Source organism: Phocoena sinus, chromosome 15 (genome assembly GCF_008692025.1).
Source record: "Phocoena sinus isolate mPhoSin1 chromosome 15, mPhoSin1.pri, whole genome shotgun sequence".
NCBI classification, from domain to species: domain Eukaryota; kingdom Metazoa; phylum Chordata; class Mammalia; order Artiodactyla; family Phocoenidae; genus Phocoena; species Phocoena sinus.
The window spans coordinates 51098280-51112961 of NC_045777.1; the positions used below are offsets into that span (position 1 = coordinate 51098280).

The 14682-nt window shown below is 40.3% G+C and overlaps 1 protein-coding gene across 8 annotated transcripts in view; it reads right to left on the minus strand.

Annotated features, from left to right (window-relative positions):
* MEIOB (meiosis specific with OB-fold) overlaps positions 1–13840 on the minus strand; it is a 37860-nt gene extending 24020 nt beyond the window's left edge. For 5 of the 8 annotated variants that reach the window (XR_004345691.1, XM_032604409.1, XM_032604412.1 and 2 more), the window contains exons 1-5: positions 13705–13823; positions 9402–9478; positions 7054–7111; positions 2901–3032; positions 869–941 (exon numbers count right to left, since the gene is read on the minus strand). Coding sequence is in view for 6 of the 8 variants with exons in the window: in XM_032604409.1 (XP_032460300.1) it covers positions 869–941; positions 2901–3032; positions 7054–7111; positions 9402–9470 (332 nt within the window). In the remaining 2 variants the exon portion in view is untranslated. Of the gene's footprint in view, positions 1–868; positions 942–2900; positions 3033–5497; positions 7112–9401; positions 9479–13704 lie in introns of all 8 variants that reach the window. The other 3 variants (XR_004345692.1, XM_032604408.1, XM_032604407.1) reach the window with 3 other exon arrangements.
* Between the last annotated feature and the right edge of the window lie 842 nt (positions 13841–14682).

Below are 14682 nucleotides of genomic sequence, written 5' to 3' on the forward strand. Positions count from 1 at the left end.
TGTTCTTTGCAGAGGGAAGTGAACATGCAATGCTGTTAGTGCAGAATGAGCCCAGGATGTTCATAAAGTGGAGGACTCTTCATGTGGCTGCAGAGAAATGAGACCTATAAGATGAGGTCAGAAAAATGGGTGCAGGTGCACGTGTAGTAGAGACTTTTGTGCCCACCCAGAGCTCTTTACCAGCTACTCCCTTCTCTCTCGAGATTTGCCCTCCGCCAGAAATACCTTTAAGCCTTCCCTCCTCTGCAGGAATAGGGGGTGGACTTCAACCAATAACTTGTAAATACAGGGTACAAAAGCCCAGGCCTCTTTCTTTAGGGTGGTACCACTTTGAGGTGCCACTCATGCTCCAGAGCTCCCATCTGGGTCAGGATGAGACTGGGCTCCTGCTGAACCTGCCTCTTTGCTCACCTTCCCCCCAGTGCTATACTTACAGGCTGCTTCTAAGGGCTCTCCCTCAACAAATCATCTGCACAAAAATCCTCCTCTGGGCTCTACTTCCAAGTAACCTGAACTAAGATAGTAAGGCATGTGAAGAGAGTTATAAATTGAGATGAAAAAATGGATATATGACTTCCATGATTTACCTTTTCACTGTTCAGCTTTAATGTGACTAGAGTCAGATTTTTGTAATCTAAGAATGAGAATCAAAGTACTAAAAACAAAGCCATTTTTTATGTGATCCTATGTCAAAGTAAATTATTTCATAATCAAAGATAAATATTATGAAGCAGAATTAAACTCCTAATTTTCAAACTGAAGTATACACCTTTAATAAGCTCTCTGTTAATCTGACATGCAAAAACTTATTAATAATAATCATTCTGGCATAAAGTAATAATCATTCTGACCTCTGTGCTAGATTTACCTAGGAGTTGCAGGGCTGAACTTTTCTTCTCTTTCTAATTCCTTTCTTTGGATCAGGGGATTTTCAATTATCACTAAAACAGAGGGGAAAATATGATGTTATTACAAAAAAAGTAACAGGATAAGTTTAAAAAATGAGTGTACATAACAATGAACATTACAATGTTATTTCTAATTTTGAGTTGGTGTCATGTATCCTTCACAATCATTTTCTTGTGGCACTGTGAGCAACAGAATCCTGGGGTATGACCAATCAATTTGATCTCAGATGACATTTCTTATACTTTGTGTTTAAATCCCAACATATGATCCACATTAATATTACTTTATTGAATAGTTACACTGAACATTTGATTTGGTTACAACATGCCCTTCTATAAAATAAATTGATCTTCACCCAATTCACAGCTGTCCTCAAAAATAATAGTGGTAGTTAGAAAGAGCAATGCAAAATCTGGGTCCTGATTTGAGCCCCACAACTTATCAGCTTTACGACAACATTTTAGGGTTTTCATTTCCTATGGTCTATGTTAGACTTTTATGTGCTCTATTTTGCTAATTCCTCACACAACCATCCCTCATTATTATCCCTTTTTCCAAATGAAGAAATTGAAGTTCACAGAGGTTAAATAACCTTCTTGAGGTATTATATCTAGAAAGTAGTAGAGTTGAAATTAGAACTGTTCTAATTCTATTTGTAATTCTAATTTAAAAATCTGTAATCTTTTCATTCTACCACACCAAAATCTTATTTACTTCTATAAGCATCATCAGATTTACACCTTTAAAATCCCTTATCTCATTCATCCTCACAACAGCCATCAACATGGAACATAGGTTAATACCGAAATATATCTTTAGCTCTAGGTAACTAATGTTCTGGCATTCATCCAAGAAATTCATCCAAGAAATGTTTTGCTTGTAGGAAGAGTAGGGTGTGGACTTCAGCCAATAACTTGTAAATACAGGGTACAAAATCCCAGACCTCTTTTTTTAGGGTGGTACCACTTTGAGGTGCCACTCATGCTCCAGAGCTCCCATATGGGTCAGGATGAGACTGGGCTCCTGCTGAACCTGCCTCTTTGCTCACCTTCCCCCCAATGCTATCCTTACAGGCTGCTTCTAAGGACCTGTAAAGTTTTCGCAAAGTCTGCAGTTTTCTGCCTTCATAGTTCATATGTTCAACTACCTTATTATTCAGTTAGAGAGATACTATATGTAATCCTGAAAGTTAATAATATGATTGGGTGCTGAGTAACTAGTATGGGTACTAGGCTGCTTGATACTGCAGAGTTGGAGAGGAGTAGTTTAATTGTCCGTGTTACCCTTTCCCTTCTTTTTTCTACCATGAAAGAGAACTGGTATACATGCTTTCTTGTTTCTTGTATGAGGCTAGAGCTGCCATCTATTGAGTGACTAAGTTCTACACTTTATAACAGGCACACTATCTCATTTAACATTCACAAGCATCTATAGGGTGTTAATTCATAGTTGAGACCCAACAAGATTAAGAAATTTTCTCAAAGCCACAATGTAATAAAAGTTGGTACTTAGAATTGAATTCAGATCTACCTGTTCTCAAAGTCTTGTTCTTTTCAATATACTACACTGTACCATAGAGGGCTATTGGGGTGGGTAGCTGATATGAAAGATTTGGTATTTTAGGCTGAAGGTTTCTTAAAATCCATTAAAATTTCAAATATCTTTTATTAAAATCTATTTAGCATCCCTATTATAATTTTACAGAAAGATAAATGATTAGAGCCACAAGAGGGACTGATGCAAAGTGAAATAGAAATAAACCAAAGATCACAGAGCTACTTAGTAAAAATATGTGATTATCATGTTTGTATGTTTCAATTAAATGCTGAATGCCTTGTGTTATACTCTTAACAGTTGACTTTTTTCTGGTAAGGTTCTTGAGAATAAGAATTGTGTCTCATTTCATTTTGACTCCCTCAGTGTAGTTATCACAAACATATCATGGGAATAATACTGTAAGAGAAACAGTTTAAGAATCAGTGCCAACTTACCACACTCCCCAACACGAAAGCTGTCAGAAAGTGATCTGATGTAATCTTCCTTGCCCCACGATGTTGCATTTACAAAATGGGTTGTTGAATCACGAATGGTGAAACTGAAAGTGTACCTTTCTGATCCAATATCTAAGGAAAAACCAATGCTTTTATTTTTCAAATGAAAAGTTTTATTTTAACTTTGAACAAATATGATTATTTGATGCTAAAAACACTCAAACACATGGTGTAAAATATTATTTCAGATATAAGTTTTGCTTTTATGAATTCTAAGCTGCCAAGGTAGATAACTCACCTCACTGTTACCCCTATGTTTCCTTTCCCTAGTTATCTGTATATTTGGAGGGAAATGACATGTAGGCTTGAACCATCCTGATATTAGCTTAGAGTCTCCATTTCTCTCTTACTGTTGTTTTAACGTAAGTCATAATTCAGATCTAAATTATTTCAAAACAAATAAACATGTGCTGCTAAAAGATACCACTAGGGGTCAGCAAGTACTTTTTTTCCAAAATAAAATTTCTTTATTGTTTTGCTAATTAAAAAAGTAATACAGGGCTTCCCTGGTGGCACAGTGGTTGAGAGTCCGCCTGCCGATGCAGGGAACACTGGTTCGTGCCCCGATCCGGGAAGATCCCACATGCCGCAGAGCGGCTGGGCCCGTGAGCCATGGCTGCTGAGCCTGCGCGTCCGGAGCCTGTGCTCCACAACAGGAGAGGCACAACAGTGAGAGGCCCACGTACCGCAGGAAAAAAAAAAAAAAAAAAAGTAATACAAAACAGCGCAGTACTGGCACAAAAACAGACACACAGATCAATGGAACAGGATAGAGAGCCCAGAAATAAACCCGCACACTTATGGTCAATTAATCTACAACAAAGAAGGCAAGAATCTACAATGGAGAAAAGACAGTCTCTTCAATAAGTGGTGCTGGGAAAACTGGACAGCTACACGTAAAAGAATGAAGTTAGAACATTCTCTAATACCATATACAAAATAAACTAAAAACGGATTAAAGACCTAAATGTAAGACCAGATACCATAAAACTCCTAGAGGAAAACATAGGCAGAACACTCTTTCACATAAATTGTGTCAATATTTTATTGGATCCATTCCTAAAACAAAGGCAATAAAAGCAAAAATAAACAAATGGAAACTAATTAAACCTAAACGCTTTTGCACAGCAAAGGAAACCATCAACAAAATGAAAAGACAAACTACTGAATGGGAGAAAATATTTGCAAATGATATAAACAATAAGGGGTTAATATCCAACATACATCAACAGCTCATACAACTCAACATCAAAAAAACTAACAAACCAATTTAAAAACTAGGTAGAAGAACTGAATAGACATTCTTCCAAAGAGGAAATGCAGATGGCCAACAGGCACATGAAAAGATGTTCAATATCACTAATTATCAGGGAAATACAAATAAAAACAATAATGAGCTATCACCTCACACTTGTCAGAATGGCTATCGTCAAAAAGAATACAAATGGGCTTCCCTGGTGGCGCAGTGGTTGACAGTCCGCCTGCCGATGCAGGGGACACGGGTTCAGGCCCCGGTCCGGGAAGATCCCACATGCCGCAGAGCGGCTGGGCCCATGAGCCATGGCCGCTGAGCCTGCGCGTCCGGAGCCTGTGCTCCACAACGGGAGAGGCCACAACAGTGAGAGGCCCGCGTACCCCAAAAAAAAAAAAAAAAAAAAAAAAAAAAGAACACAAATAACAAACGCTGGCGAGAATGTACAAAGGGAAACTTGTACACTGTTGGTGGGAATGTAAACTGGTGCAGCCACTGTGCGAATCAGTATGGACGCATCTCAAAAAACTAAAAACAGAACCACCATATGACCCAGCGACTCCACTTCTGAGAATATATCTGAAAAAAACAAAACACTAATTTGAAAAGATACATGCACCCCAATGTTCATAGCAGCATTATTTACAATCGCCAAGACATGAAAGCAACCTAAGTGTCCATCACCAGATGAATAAAGAAGTTGTGATATATACACACACACACACACACACACACACACACACACACACACATATATATGCATAATGAAATTTTTACTCAGCTATATAAAACAATGAAATGTTACCATTTGCAGCAGCATAGATAGACTTGGAGGGCATTATGCTAAGTGAAATAAGTCAGACAAAAGACAAATACTGTATGATATCATTTATACGTGGAATCTAAAAAATACAACAAACTAGTGAATATAACAAAAAAGCAGAATCACAGATAGTGGTTACTAGTGGGGAGACGGAAGGAGGGAAGGGGGGAAGGGGGGAAGGAGAGAGGGGCAATATACGGGTAGGGGATTAAGAGGTACAAACTTCTAGGTACAAAATAAGCTACAAAGATATACTATACAACATGTGGAATACAGCAAGTATTTTATAATAACTACAATGAAATATAACCTTTAAAATTGTAAATCACTATACTGTATACCTGTAAGTTCTATAATATTATATATCAACTATACTTCAATTTTAAAAGTTTTTAAAAAGTAATACAACCTAACATACAAATGCACATTATAGATATCTATTGAACTGTGATTAGTGCTTACCTTTGGGGTGGGGGCTGGGATGGGAAAAGTTGAGGGTTAAATGAAGAATTTCTCTTTTGGACTCTATGACCTTCTGCACTGCTTGAATTTTTTATGACAATATATTGATATGTGTAATGTTTTTTAAAGTCAGTAAGCATATCTTCTCCAAAAAAGGAATACTGTACAGACAATTATAAAAAATAGTCAAACACTACAGAAATGGTACCCTACTCTCACCGTCTAATAGGTGAAAATTTTATTTCATTGCTGTAATTTAAGCAAATATATAAATATTGACCTTTTCTAATTCATATATTTCAAGTTATTCCTTTTACAGCTTAGAAAACAGAGATGCAGGATTTCTCAAACTATTCAAGTGGTAATTCTGATCTAATTAATTATGATGCAGTAAAGAGAAGACAAATGAGTATGGGTGGGAGATGACATCTTTGTTATTTACCTCAAAAATAACAACAGAATATTATAAAAAATAAAATGAAAATAAAGGTACCTATCACTACACCGTAAGTCAATGAACACAGCCACAATTAATTGTCTTCGTCTGTCAAAATTACTGGCTGGCTGACTAGAGCTCAGATTCCCTCAGGCTGTTTAGGACTTATACTGTACCTTTTAATAAAAAGCATTGACACTTCAAAAGCTAATAATAGTGAATTGCTACTTTTGGCATTCTATAGTTTATCTCTGCATGTAAACTACAAAAGTTTGAGAGTCAGTTGATTTTAAAAATCCAATTTTAGTCTCGGATTGTGTTTCCATAGTCCTAAAATTCTTGCACAGTTCAAGCAACTCAATAAGAACCACTAAAGCCAAACTTAACTGTATTTTCCACATGTGAAAGATGATTTTTTTCCACTGAATTGTCTGGTTCTTTGAGTAAATACATAGATACTGCTGCCATACTTCTCTCGCTCAACACTGTCAGGACATATCCCTGCTGGAAAACCTTCCTCCTTATCACTTTCTGTCTTCTATGAAGATTTACCTGTGTACTTGTATCTCTTAGGCTGATATTGATAGTTAACATGGAGTTCTTACTGTGCCTTACACACCCTTCCATGTATGAGCTCATTTAATTCTCATCCCAGCTTTATTTACCCCGATTTCACAGCTGTACATAGAATAGATCTCAGATGACTCGTGCTGAGCCCAGTCAAACTAGCTCCACGTCCATCCTTTCAGACACTTTGATAACTGAGGATGATGAGACTACATACATCTCTCTCTCTTACCTTTCCACCGGGTTTTACACAGTGGAGGTGCTCAATAAGTACTCGTTGATACACATTAATGAGTTGACCAATTTAGCTATTTTAGTACTGTATACACAGCTTTTAAAATTATGTTTTAGAGATATCAAATAAAATCATTAAGAATGATTTAAGGCCACACATGTGGCCTTAAATCAAGTACTTTACCATGCAATAGAGAACATGGCTGTTGCTCTTAGGGAGTTAAACAGGCATGAGAAATTTAATCACTTAAATATATTTTGCTGTAGTCATAAGCCACAGTTGATGAAAAATGAAGCAAAGAGTTAAACAGAACTCAGCTTTTTCTGTCTGGAAAGCCTTTGACATCTGTTTTTCCAATAACTATGCCGATTATTTTCTGAAAAACAAAAAGGTTATAGAAGACAAATATTAAACACAGATGGAGATGGTAAATTTAATTTCATGGACTTGTTATATTTTACTGGCTCTAACAAACATTTTTAACTAGGAACCATTTAAATGTATTTATTCCAGACAAACATCTAAAACAACTTCATAAATGTTCAGCTCCACAAGGAGTAGTACAAAGTAATAAGACAGTTAACTGATATTACAAATATAATCATTTAATACTTAGTATGTTTCTACTTTATTTTTAATCATTAGGTGGAGCACAGTAACTGCCCTATGCTATCAGTCCTTACTGAATTCATTCAAAGCACATGTATAATGCAATTTAATTTGCCATGGTCTTCAAAGCTTTCTTTTATATAGGGTTTTCTAACAATCCACATAAAATTGCTTAGCTTCTTAATGCAAACATGCTGGACAGTAACATAAATTAGATTGTAACAAAACTTGCACATTGCTGCTAATAAATCTAAGCTCTGAAGTCCTAGATCTTAAACCTTAAAGATATTAACATCTTTAAATTTTTTAAATTTCTCTTCAGTGACTAACAAAGAAAAATTAAGTATTTTTTAAATGTTTTAAGAAATAAAAATAACCTTTTTCTGAAAGGATGAATTTATATCACTAATTCTAGCAACTGATTTTAACCTTACAATAATCTGTTACATTTAAAATACATTCAAGGACTTCCCTGGTGGTGCAGTGGTTAAGAATCCGCCTGCCAATGCAGGGGACACAGGTTTGAGATCTGGTCTGGAAAGTTCCCACACGCCAGGGAGCAACTAAGCCATGCACCACAACAAAGTGAGCCTGTGCTCTAGAGCCCGTGTGCCACAATTCCTGAAGCCTGCATGCCTAGAGCCCGTGCTCTGCAACAAAGAGAAGCCACCACGGTGAGAAGCCCACACACTGCAATGAAGAGTAACCCCCACTTGCTGCAGCTAGAGAAAGCCCGCGCACAGAAACAAAGACCCAACGCAGCCAAAATAAATCTGAAAAAAATATAAATAAAATACATTCAAGCTTTTAAGACTACCACATCCTAGCTGAGCTATTAGTCTTATTGCATTTAGACATATTACTATTATTTCTTTAAATTCCATATGCATGCAGATCTCACTGAATTTTGTTGGGAAAACAACTAATGGAAATATTGAGTAAAATTTTCTAACTGAAGAGGCAATTAGCAAATAGTTTACCTTTCAAGAAAAACTGTAACATCAATAATTATTTTTAACATTAATAAAGTTTAAATTGCAAATTATTGAAGTTATATGTAAATTTATCCCATTTTAAGAAACCTGATTTGCAAATTCTAAATGTAAACAGCAGACTGCTGGGGGTAGGAAAAGTAAGGCAGTATGATAATTGCTTTACAATGAATTCTTCACCTTATAAGATGATTCCACCTAGATTTCTTTTAAATAAATAACAATCTAGGCATACTTGACATGACTGATTCCCCCACAATCCCTTCCCCCAAAATGAATTTTCACATAATGATTTCAGAAATATATCTTTTGTGTACCTTTATGTCATAAAAGCAGCATAATAGCAAGTATTTCAGTATATAACTTGGGCAATTTGACTAGAGAATAGATACTGCTGAATGACAATGTTTTAATTTTATAATGCTAAATTTGAGTACTTATTAAATATTTAATTAAAATATAGTACAAGGACTTCCCTGGTGGCACAGTGGTTAAGAATCTGCCTGCCAGTGCAGTGGACACAGGTTTGATCCCTGGTCCAGGAAGATCCCACATGCCGCAGAGCAACTAAGCCCATGCACCGCAACTACTGAGCCTGCGCTCTAGAGCCTGCGAGCTACAACTTCTGAAGCCCGTGTACCTAGAGCCCGTGCTCTACAACAACAGAAGCCACCACAATGAGAAGCCCACGCCCCACAACAAAGAGTAGCCCCAGCTCACAGCAAGTAGAGAAAGCCCGTGCAGCAACGAAGACCCAATGCAGCCAAAAATAAATAAATAAAATAAAATATAATACAAGTAAACTTTTGATAATTTTTAACAATCGCTAGTCATATCTACAATCTCCTAATCCGTAGACAAAAGAAAGACTAATTTTCATTTAGCTGGCATAAATACAAAGAAGTTTAGGAGTGTTTAATATCTAACAATCACTAATGCAGTATCTGTATACTTGTCAATTATACAAGCAAGTGTTGAAACGAATCAATAATGTTGACATAATGTAATATTACCACCTAAAGTTTCAACAGAGATCAAGTGAACCACTACACCACTGAAACCTACCAGATTAGCCATATTTGGATGCAGGTCTGAAAGTGCAGTAAAGTTCTTTGATGCAATGGAGTTAGCCATTCTTTTATCTGCATATTAGAAAATATAACTTAGATGCATAAATTAAACAACTGAAATAAACCTTGAAAAATTCCAAGACTGAAAAAAGAATTTATTAGGAAAGTACTGGATATTCTACTCATTCTTTGGGAAAATTTTATGTTACAACAATGAAATGCAAGTTAGATTCAACCTGTAAAAAGCATGTTTCAAAATGTCCTCTTAAAGTTTTGAATGATATAGTTAGGTTTAAATTTTTAACTTTCACTTTTCAAAAAAAATAATTTAGCAATATTTGAGCACCCTGCAAATTTAGTTTCAGATGAGAAATGATTCAATGGGACATTTGCAGATTTAAATATTTATTACCATAAAGCCTACTTTAAAAAAACAGCAAAACTCTATTGTAACCACCTTGAATCATGCATTTAGTTACACTGTGTAAGGGAATAGGTAGTACTTTATCCTCACCTCTGGATGGTAAGTAAGCTCCATCAGGGCAGAGGTAGGATCTTACAAATTTTTTGTATGTGCATTTCAATGCTACCTTGCACATAAAAAGCACTCAATAAATAAATGAAATGGTGGCTTGTCCCTCAATATCATCACTAGAAAAGGTTTTAGTGTAATAACAACTGTCAGCTACACCAAACTAGCAGATTTACTCCATTTCACTTCATATTACGTGGCCTCTTTAACAGTGAATGCCCTCAGCTACAGGCTGCACTTTCAGGACATGTCGCATAATACGTTTCAGGAAGACTGTGGAGTTAGTCAAATATGATTATGAATTCCAGCGCCACTAGTTTGTAGTCAAATGTTTTGAATTACTGAGCTTTAATTTCTTCATCCACAAAATATGGATAACATCTACCCTATAGGGTTGTTGTGAGAATTCAAAATAATGTACGTAAGGTGCCTAGATGTTCACAGGCTCTTGACAGATGAGAACACTGCTTTTCATTCTTATCCAATGTAGCAGCTTCTGCATTCAAGCCAGAATAAACAATGGGGAATTAAGCAGCTTTAAGGTCCTACTTATTCTTCGGCCTAGTCTGATCTGGCTTACTATGCAATTTCAGTCTCTGAAATTCTTGACAAACCCTGATGGATTCATTCATTCATCCATCCACTCAACATTTATTGAGAGCTTGTCAAGTGCTACACACTTGAGGTTAGAGGAAGAACTATTCAGTAGCCAGATTTTGTGTAAAAACACTATCCATCTACATATTGAGTTCTCCAAATTTTTACCCCTTAATATCTCTTGGTGGTTATTGACTTACAAGTAATATCACATGAACTCTTTGAAGTTCCTTCACTTTCTACTATTATTCAAAATATATGGTGATATACCTTAGAGTCTGTCTACCAAAAAAAGGACAACTTGCTTCTCTACATGGACATTTTGAGAAATACAAAATTACCATGAACTAAAGAGCTCGATATGGTGATACAGAGATTATACCATTCAACAGCAACTACTGTCCCTTCTACTTTCCAAATATATTTTAAATGTCTCCTTTTCTCCATCTCTGATGCCATCTCCTCAGCCCAAGGCTCAGTCATTCCTCATCTAGAGTACTGCAATTACCTGGTTTTTATACATAGTTTATTCATTCAACATGTGTCGGTTGAGTGTCTGATATGTATCAGGCCCTGAATCAGGATGGGGGATGGCTCAGAGAGCAGCAACGAAAACAGAGGGCCAGATGTGGGACTAGATGTATACAGCCTCAAGGCCACTGACTCAGATACTTGATAAGGGTAAAAGGAAAGAAGAGGTGGTGGTGAACCTAGTCTGGTTAAGGTAACATGATGGCAATGTAACAGGTAATAGTTGTGGAGTGTCTACTATGAGGCTGACCCTATACCACAGACTAGATACACCATGACCATCTCTGACAGCCCCCCAGCCCAGGTCTCCCAAATTCCCTTCCCTGAGTTCTGTGCCCTCCTCCTACTTTTGAAGGGCAACCTCCCGCCTGGACCAGAGCCCAGCCTGACCTGGCCAATTCCTCCCAGGGCCTTCCTGGTCCCTTGCTTTAGGTTTCATGAGGGCATGGTAGGGCCCAAGCCCCTCATGCTCCTACTTGCTAGAGCTTTCCTCCAGAGGACAAAGCTGCACTGCTTGGTCCTTACTCTCGTTGTGGCTCTGGAAAAAGAGAAGGGGACTCTGGACCCAGACAAGGAAGAGGCATTGCTAGCTGCTGGCTCTGAGAAGGTGTCTGACCCACAGGTCAGCTGAGGCTGTCAGTCAGACCCTCAGGGCAAACCCCACCAACTTTCTGATTTTGATGCCATTGTCTCAAATTCTGAGCAGGCCAGAGTGAGCAGACCTGGGGCCTTGGTATACACAGTTTCCTCTTCCTTGAGCATCCTCTCCAATCCCACCCTCACATCTTCCCAAGACAGGATCTTCAGCATTCTTTGGATCTCAAGGAGAAGACTTTCCTACTACCTTCCTTCAAGTATCCCCCAGACTCTATTCCCTCTCTTAGCACTCCTAATTCATAATTGTTGCTTGTGTGCTGTCTTTCTCCCTCATCACAGAGTGGAGTCTATGATGACAGGCTGTAATGTGAAATTATTGCTATAATTAACTTTTTAGATAAATAGAATTTTAGTTAACAGCTAATTTTACATTTATATCCAGCATTTAAATTATAGAAACAAGTACAGTTTATATCCTGCTATTCTAGATAAATAGAGCTTTCAAAGAGCTCAGCAATGATGGTCCTATAATTTGCTATTTTACTCTGTGCTGGGGCTACTACAGAGAAGTCCTCTTTATGTGGTTATTTCTATACATGAAAATCCCCCCAAACTTTCATCACAAACCAAAGATTTTCTAACAAACTTTGACAAAATTGGTCACCTCTCACAGAGGGGAACAGTCGCTCAATTATCTTTATAAATCCAATTCAAAAAAGTAGATTTTACTCCTTTTACTGCTTCAATGGGAACTCAGCAAGTTTTGCACTTCTTTTAAGTTTTTTTTTTTTTTTCCCCGGCCCCATGGTGCGGCTTGTGGGATTTTAGTTCCCCAACCAGGGAATGAACCAGGCCACGGCAGTGAAAGAGCCAAGTCCTAACCATTAGACCACCCACCAGGGCACTCCCTGTATTTTGAAATTCTAGAAGAATGCTTGTTAATAACCTTTCAAGGTAGTTTCAAATTTTCTAACTAAAAGCTGTTTTGAAAAAAAGAAGAAGAGAAAGAGAGAGAAAGAAAGAGGGAGGGAGGAAGGAAGGAAGGAGAGAAAAAGGAAGGAAGGAAGGAAGGAAGGAAGCAAGGAAGGGAGGGAGGAAGGGAGGAAGGAAGGGAGGGAGGAAAGAAAGAGGAAACATATGCATGTTTCCTTGCATTCAAATACCATTTGAAACACTTGCATTCAAATACCATTTCCCAAAGTTTATCATTTCATGCCCTCCTCACACTTTTGCACCTTATAGATGGTAAGTCCAGCGCTTGGCAAACAGGGATTGAAAGCGGTCCCTTTGAAACCCTGAGGTGAAATGCGACTCTTCTCCCTATTCACTCTTTTAAAATGTATTCTGAAGATTCCAACTCTATGACATTCTGGAAAAGGCAAAACTGTAGAGACAGCACACCATCTAAAGTTGCGGGAGGGAGGGGTGAGTCGTGGGTAGGGAGTTTCCGAGGCAGTGCAACTGCTCTGAAGGATCCTGTAACCAGGCATCTGTCAAACCCACAGAATGTCCAACACCAAGCGCGAACCCTAACGTAAGCCAGTCTCTGGGGGGAACTCATTTTTGAGTCACTGCAGGACGTGGGTATATATCTCGCATAATTACACCCCCGCGTCTGCACTCGCCGCGCTCTACGCGGACGTCCACACTCTAAGGTGTTCTGCGTGTTTCTACGTGACTGTGTCCCCGCGTGTTTGGACTAGAAGCCGACGTCACCTGCCCGCTTCGCATCCGGGCGTGTTCTACGAACCCTAACCCGCCGGCTTCCACCGCGCGGGGAGACGGGGGTGGCCCGAGGGCCGGCCAGGACTCGGGGCCGGGGGCTCGGCGCAGGCCTCGCCTTCGTCACCACCCGCCAAGTGCGCGGGCAGCTGGGAGGGGAGGCCGCTCCCACCACGGACGCCGCAGCCCTGAGATCCGCCCTCAGGAGCGGACGAGAGCCAGCCATCCGCCGCTCACAGCCGCGCGGGATCCGCCGCCCGCCGCCACCGGGCTTCACCTCAGGCGTCCGCGCCGGCTTCTCCCGGGAGCGCTCGCTTACCCGCTCCTCGCACCTGGACAGCGGTCCGCCACACACAGGCCCCACTCGGCCGCTTCTCCACAGCGCGTTCGGCCCACAACCCAACAGCTCGACTACGGTCGCGCGAGGAATGCCGCGCGACCGTTAGCGCAGGCCCCGCCCCGCCTCGCGCTGGCCCCGCCCGTCCCGAGAGTCGACTCCACCCACGCCGACTCTGCCCAGACCCCGCCGACCTCAGACTTTGCCCCCGAATCCGCCCCGAATCCGCCCTCCCCGCCCCACGAGCTCCGACTCCACCCACGCCCGGGCTCTGCTCCGACCCCCCAGCTCCGACCCCCCCCGCCCCGCCCCCGAACTCCGATTCCACACACGCCCTGACACCCCCAGAGTTCTAACTCCTATCCCGCCCCGCCCCTGCGTCCTGACTCCGCCCTCGACCCTGCCCTGTTCCATCGGGCCACCTTGAGGGCCTCCGTCCTTCTGGAGTGCGGGTCATGAGGAGCGAGACTCCGGGAGGCTGGGTACGCGTGGTTCCCGTTTCTTTCCTTTCCCGGAGCCCCAAGCCTGTCCTCCAGACTCGAGGACCCTCCGGGGCGGGAGTCCGGGGTGCTAAGAACCAGGCGCCCAGGAAGATGCTGGGGATCTTTTCTGCTGAAACACGGCAGAAATGCAGGAGGCGTTGCTATAGAAAGTGCAGCAGCTGAATGCACACCTACAAACAAGTGCTAGTGAAACCGGGGAAATCTGGAAAAGACTGGGTGTGTCTACTTCAGTAACCTAGTTGTGAGCTTGCAGGATGTTCTGATTGGGGAGAAGTGGATCAAGTGTAGCAGGGATCTCTATTATTTCTTATACTGCGTGTGACTCTATCTCAAAAGAAGAGTGCATGGAAGAAAAGGGTGCATGATTGCTCATAAGGCTTTTGGAAGGGGAGTGGGTGCTGGATGCAGACCCTGTCACCTGATGGGGGAGTGTGAGGGAAGGCCAGCCTGCTAGAAC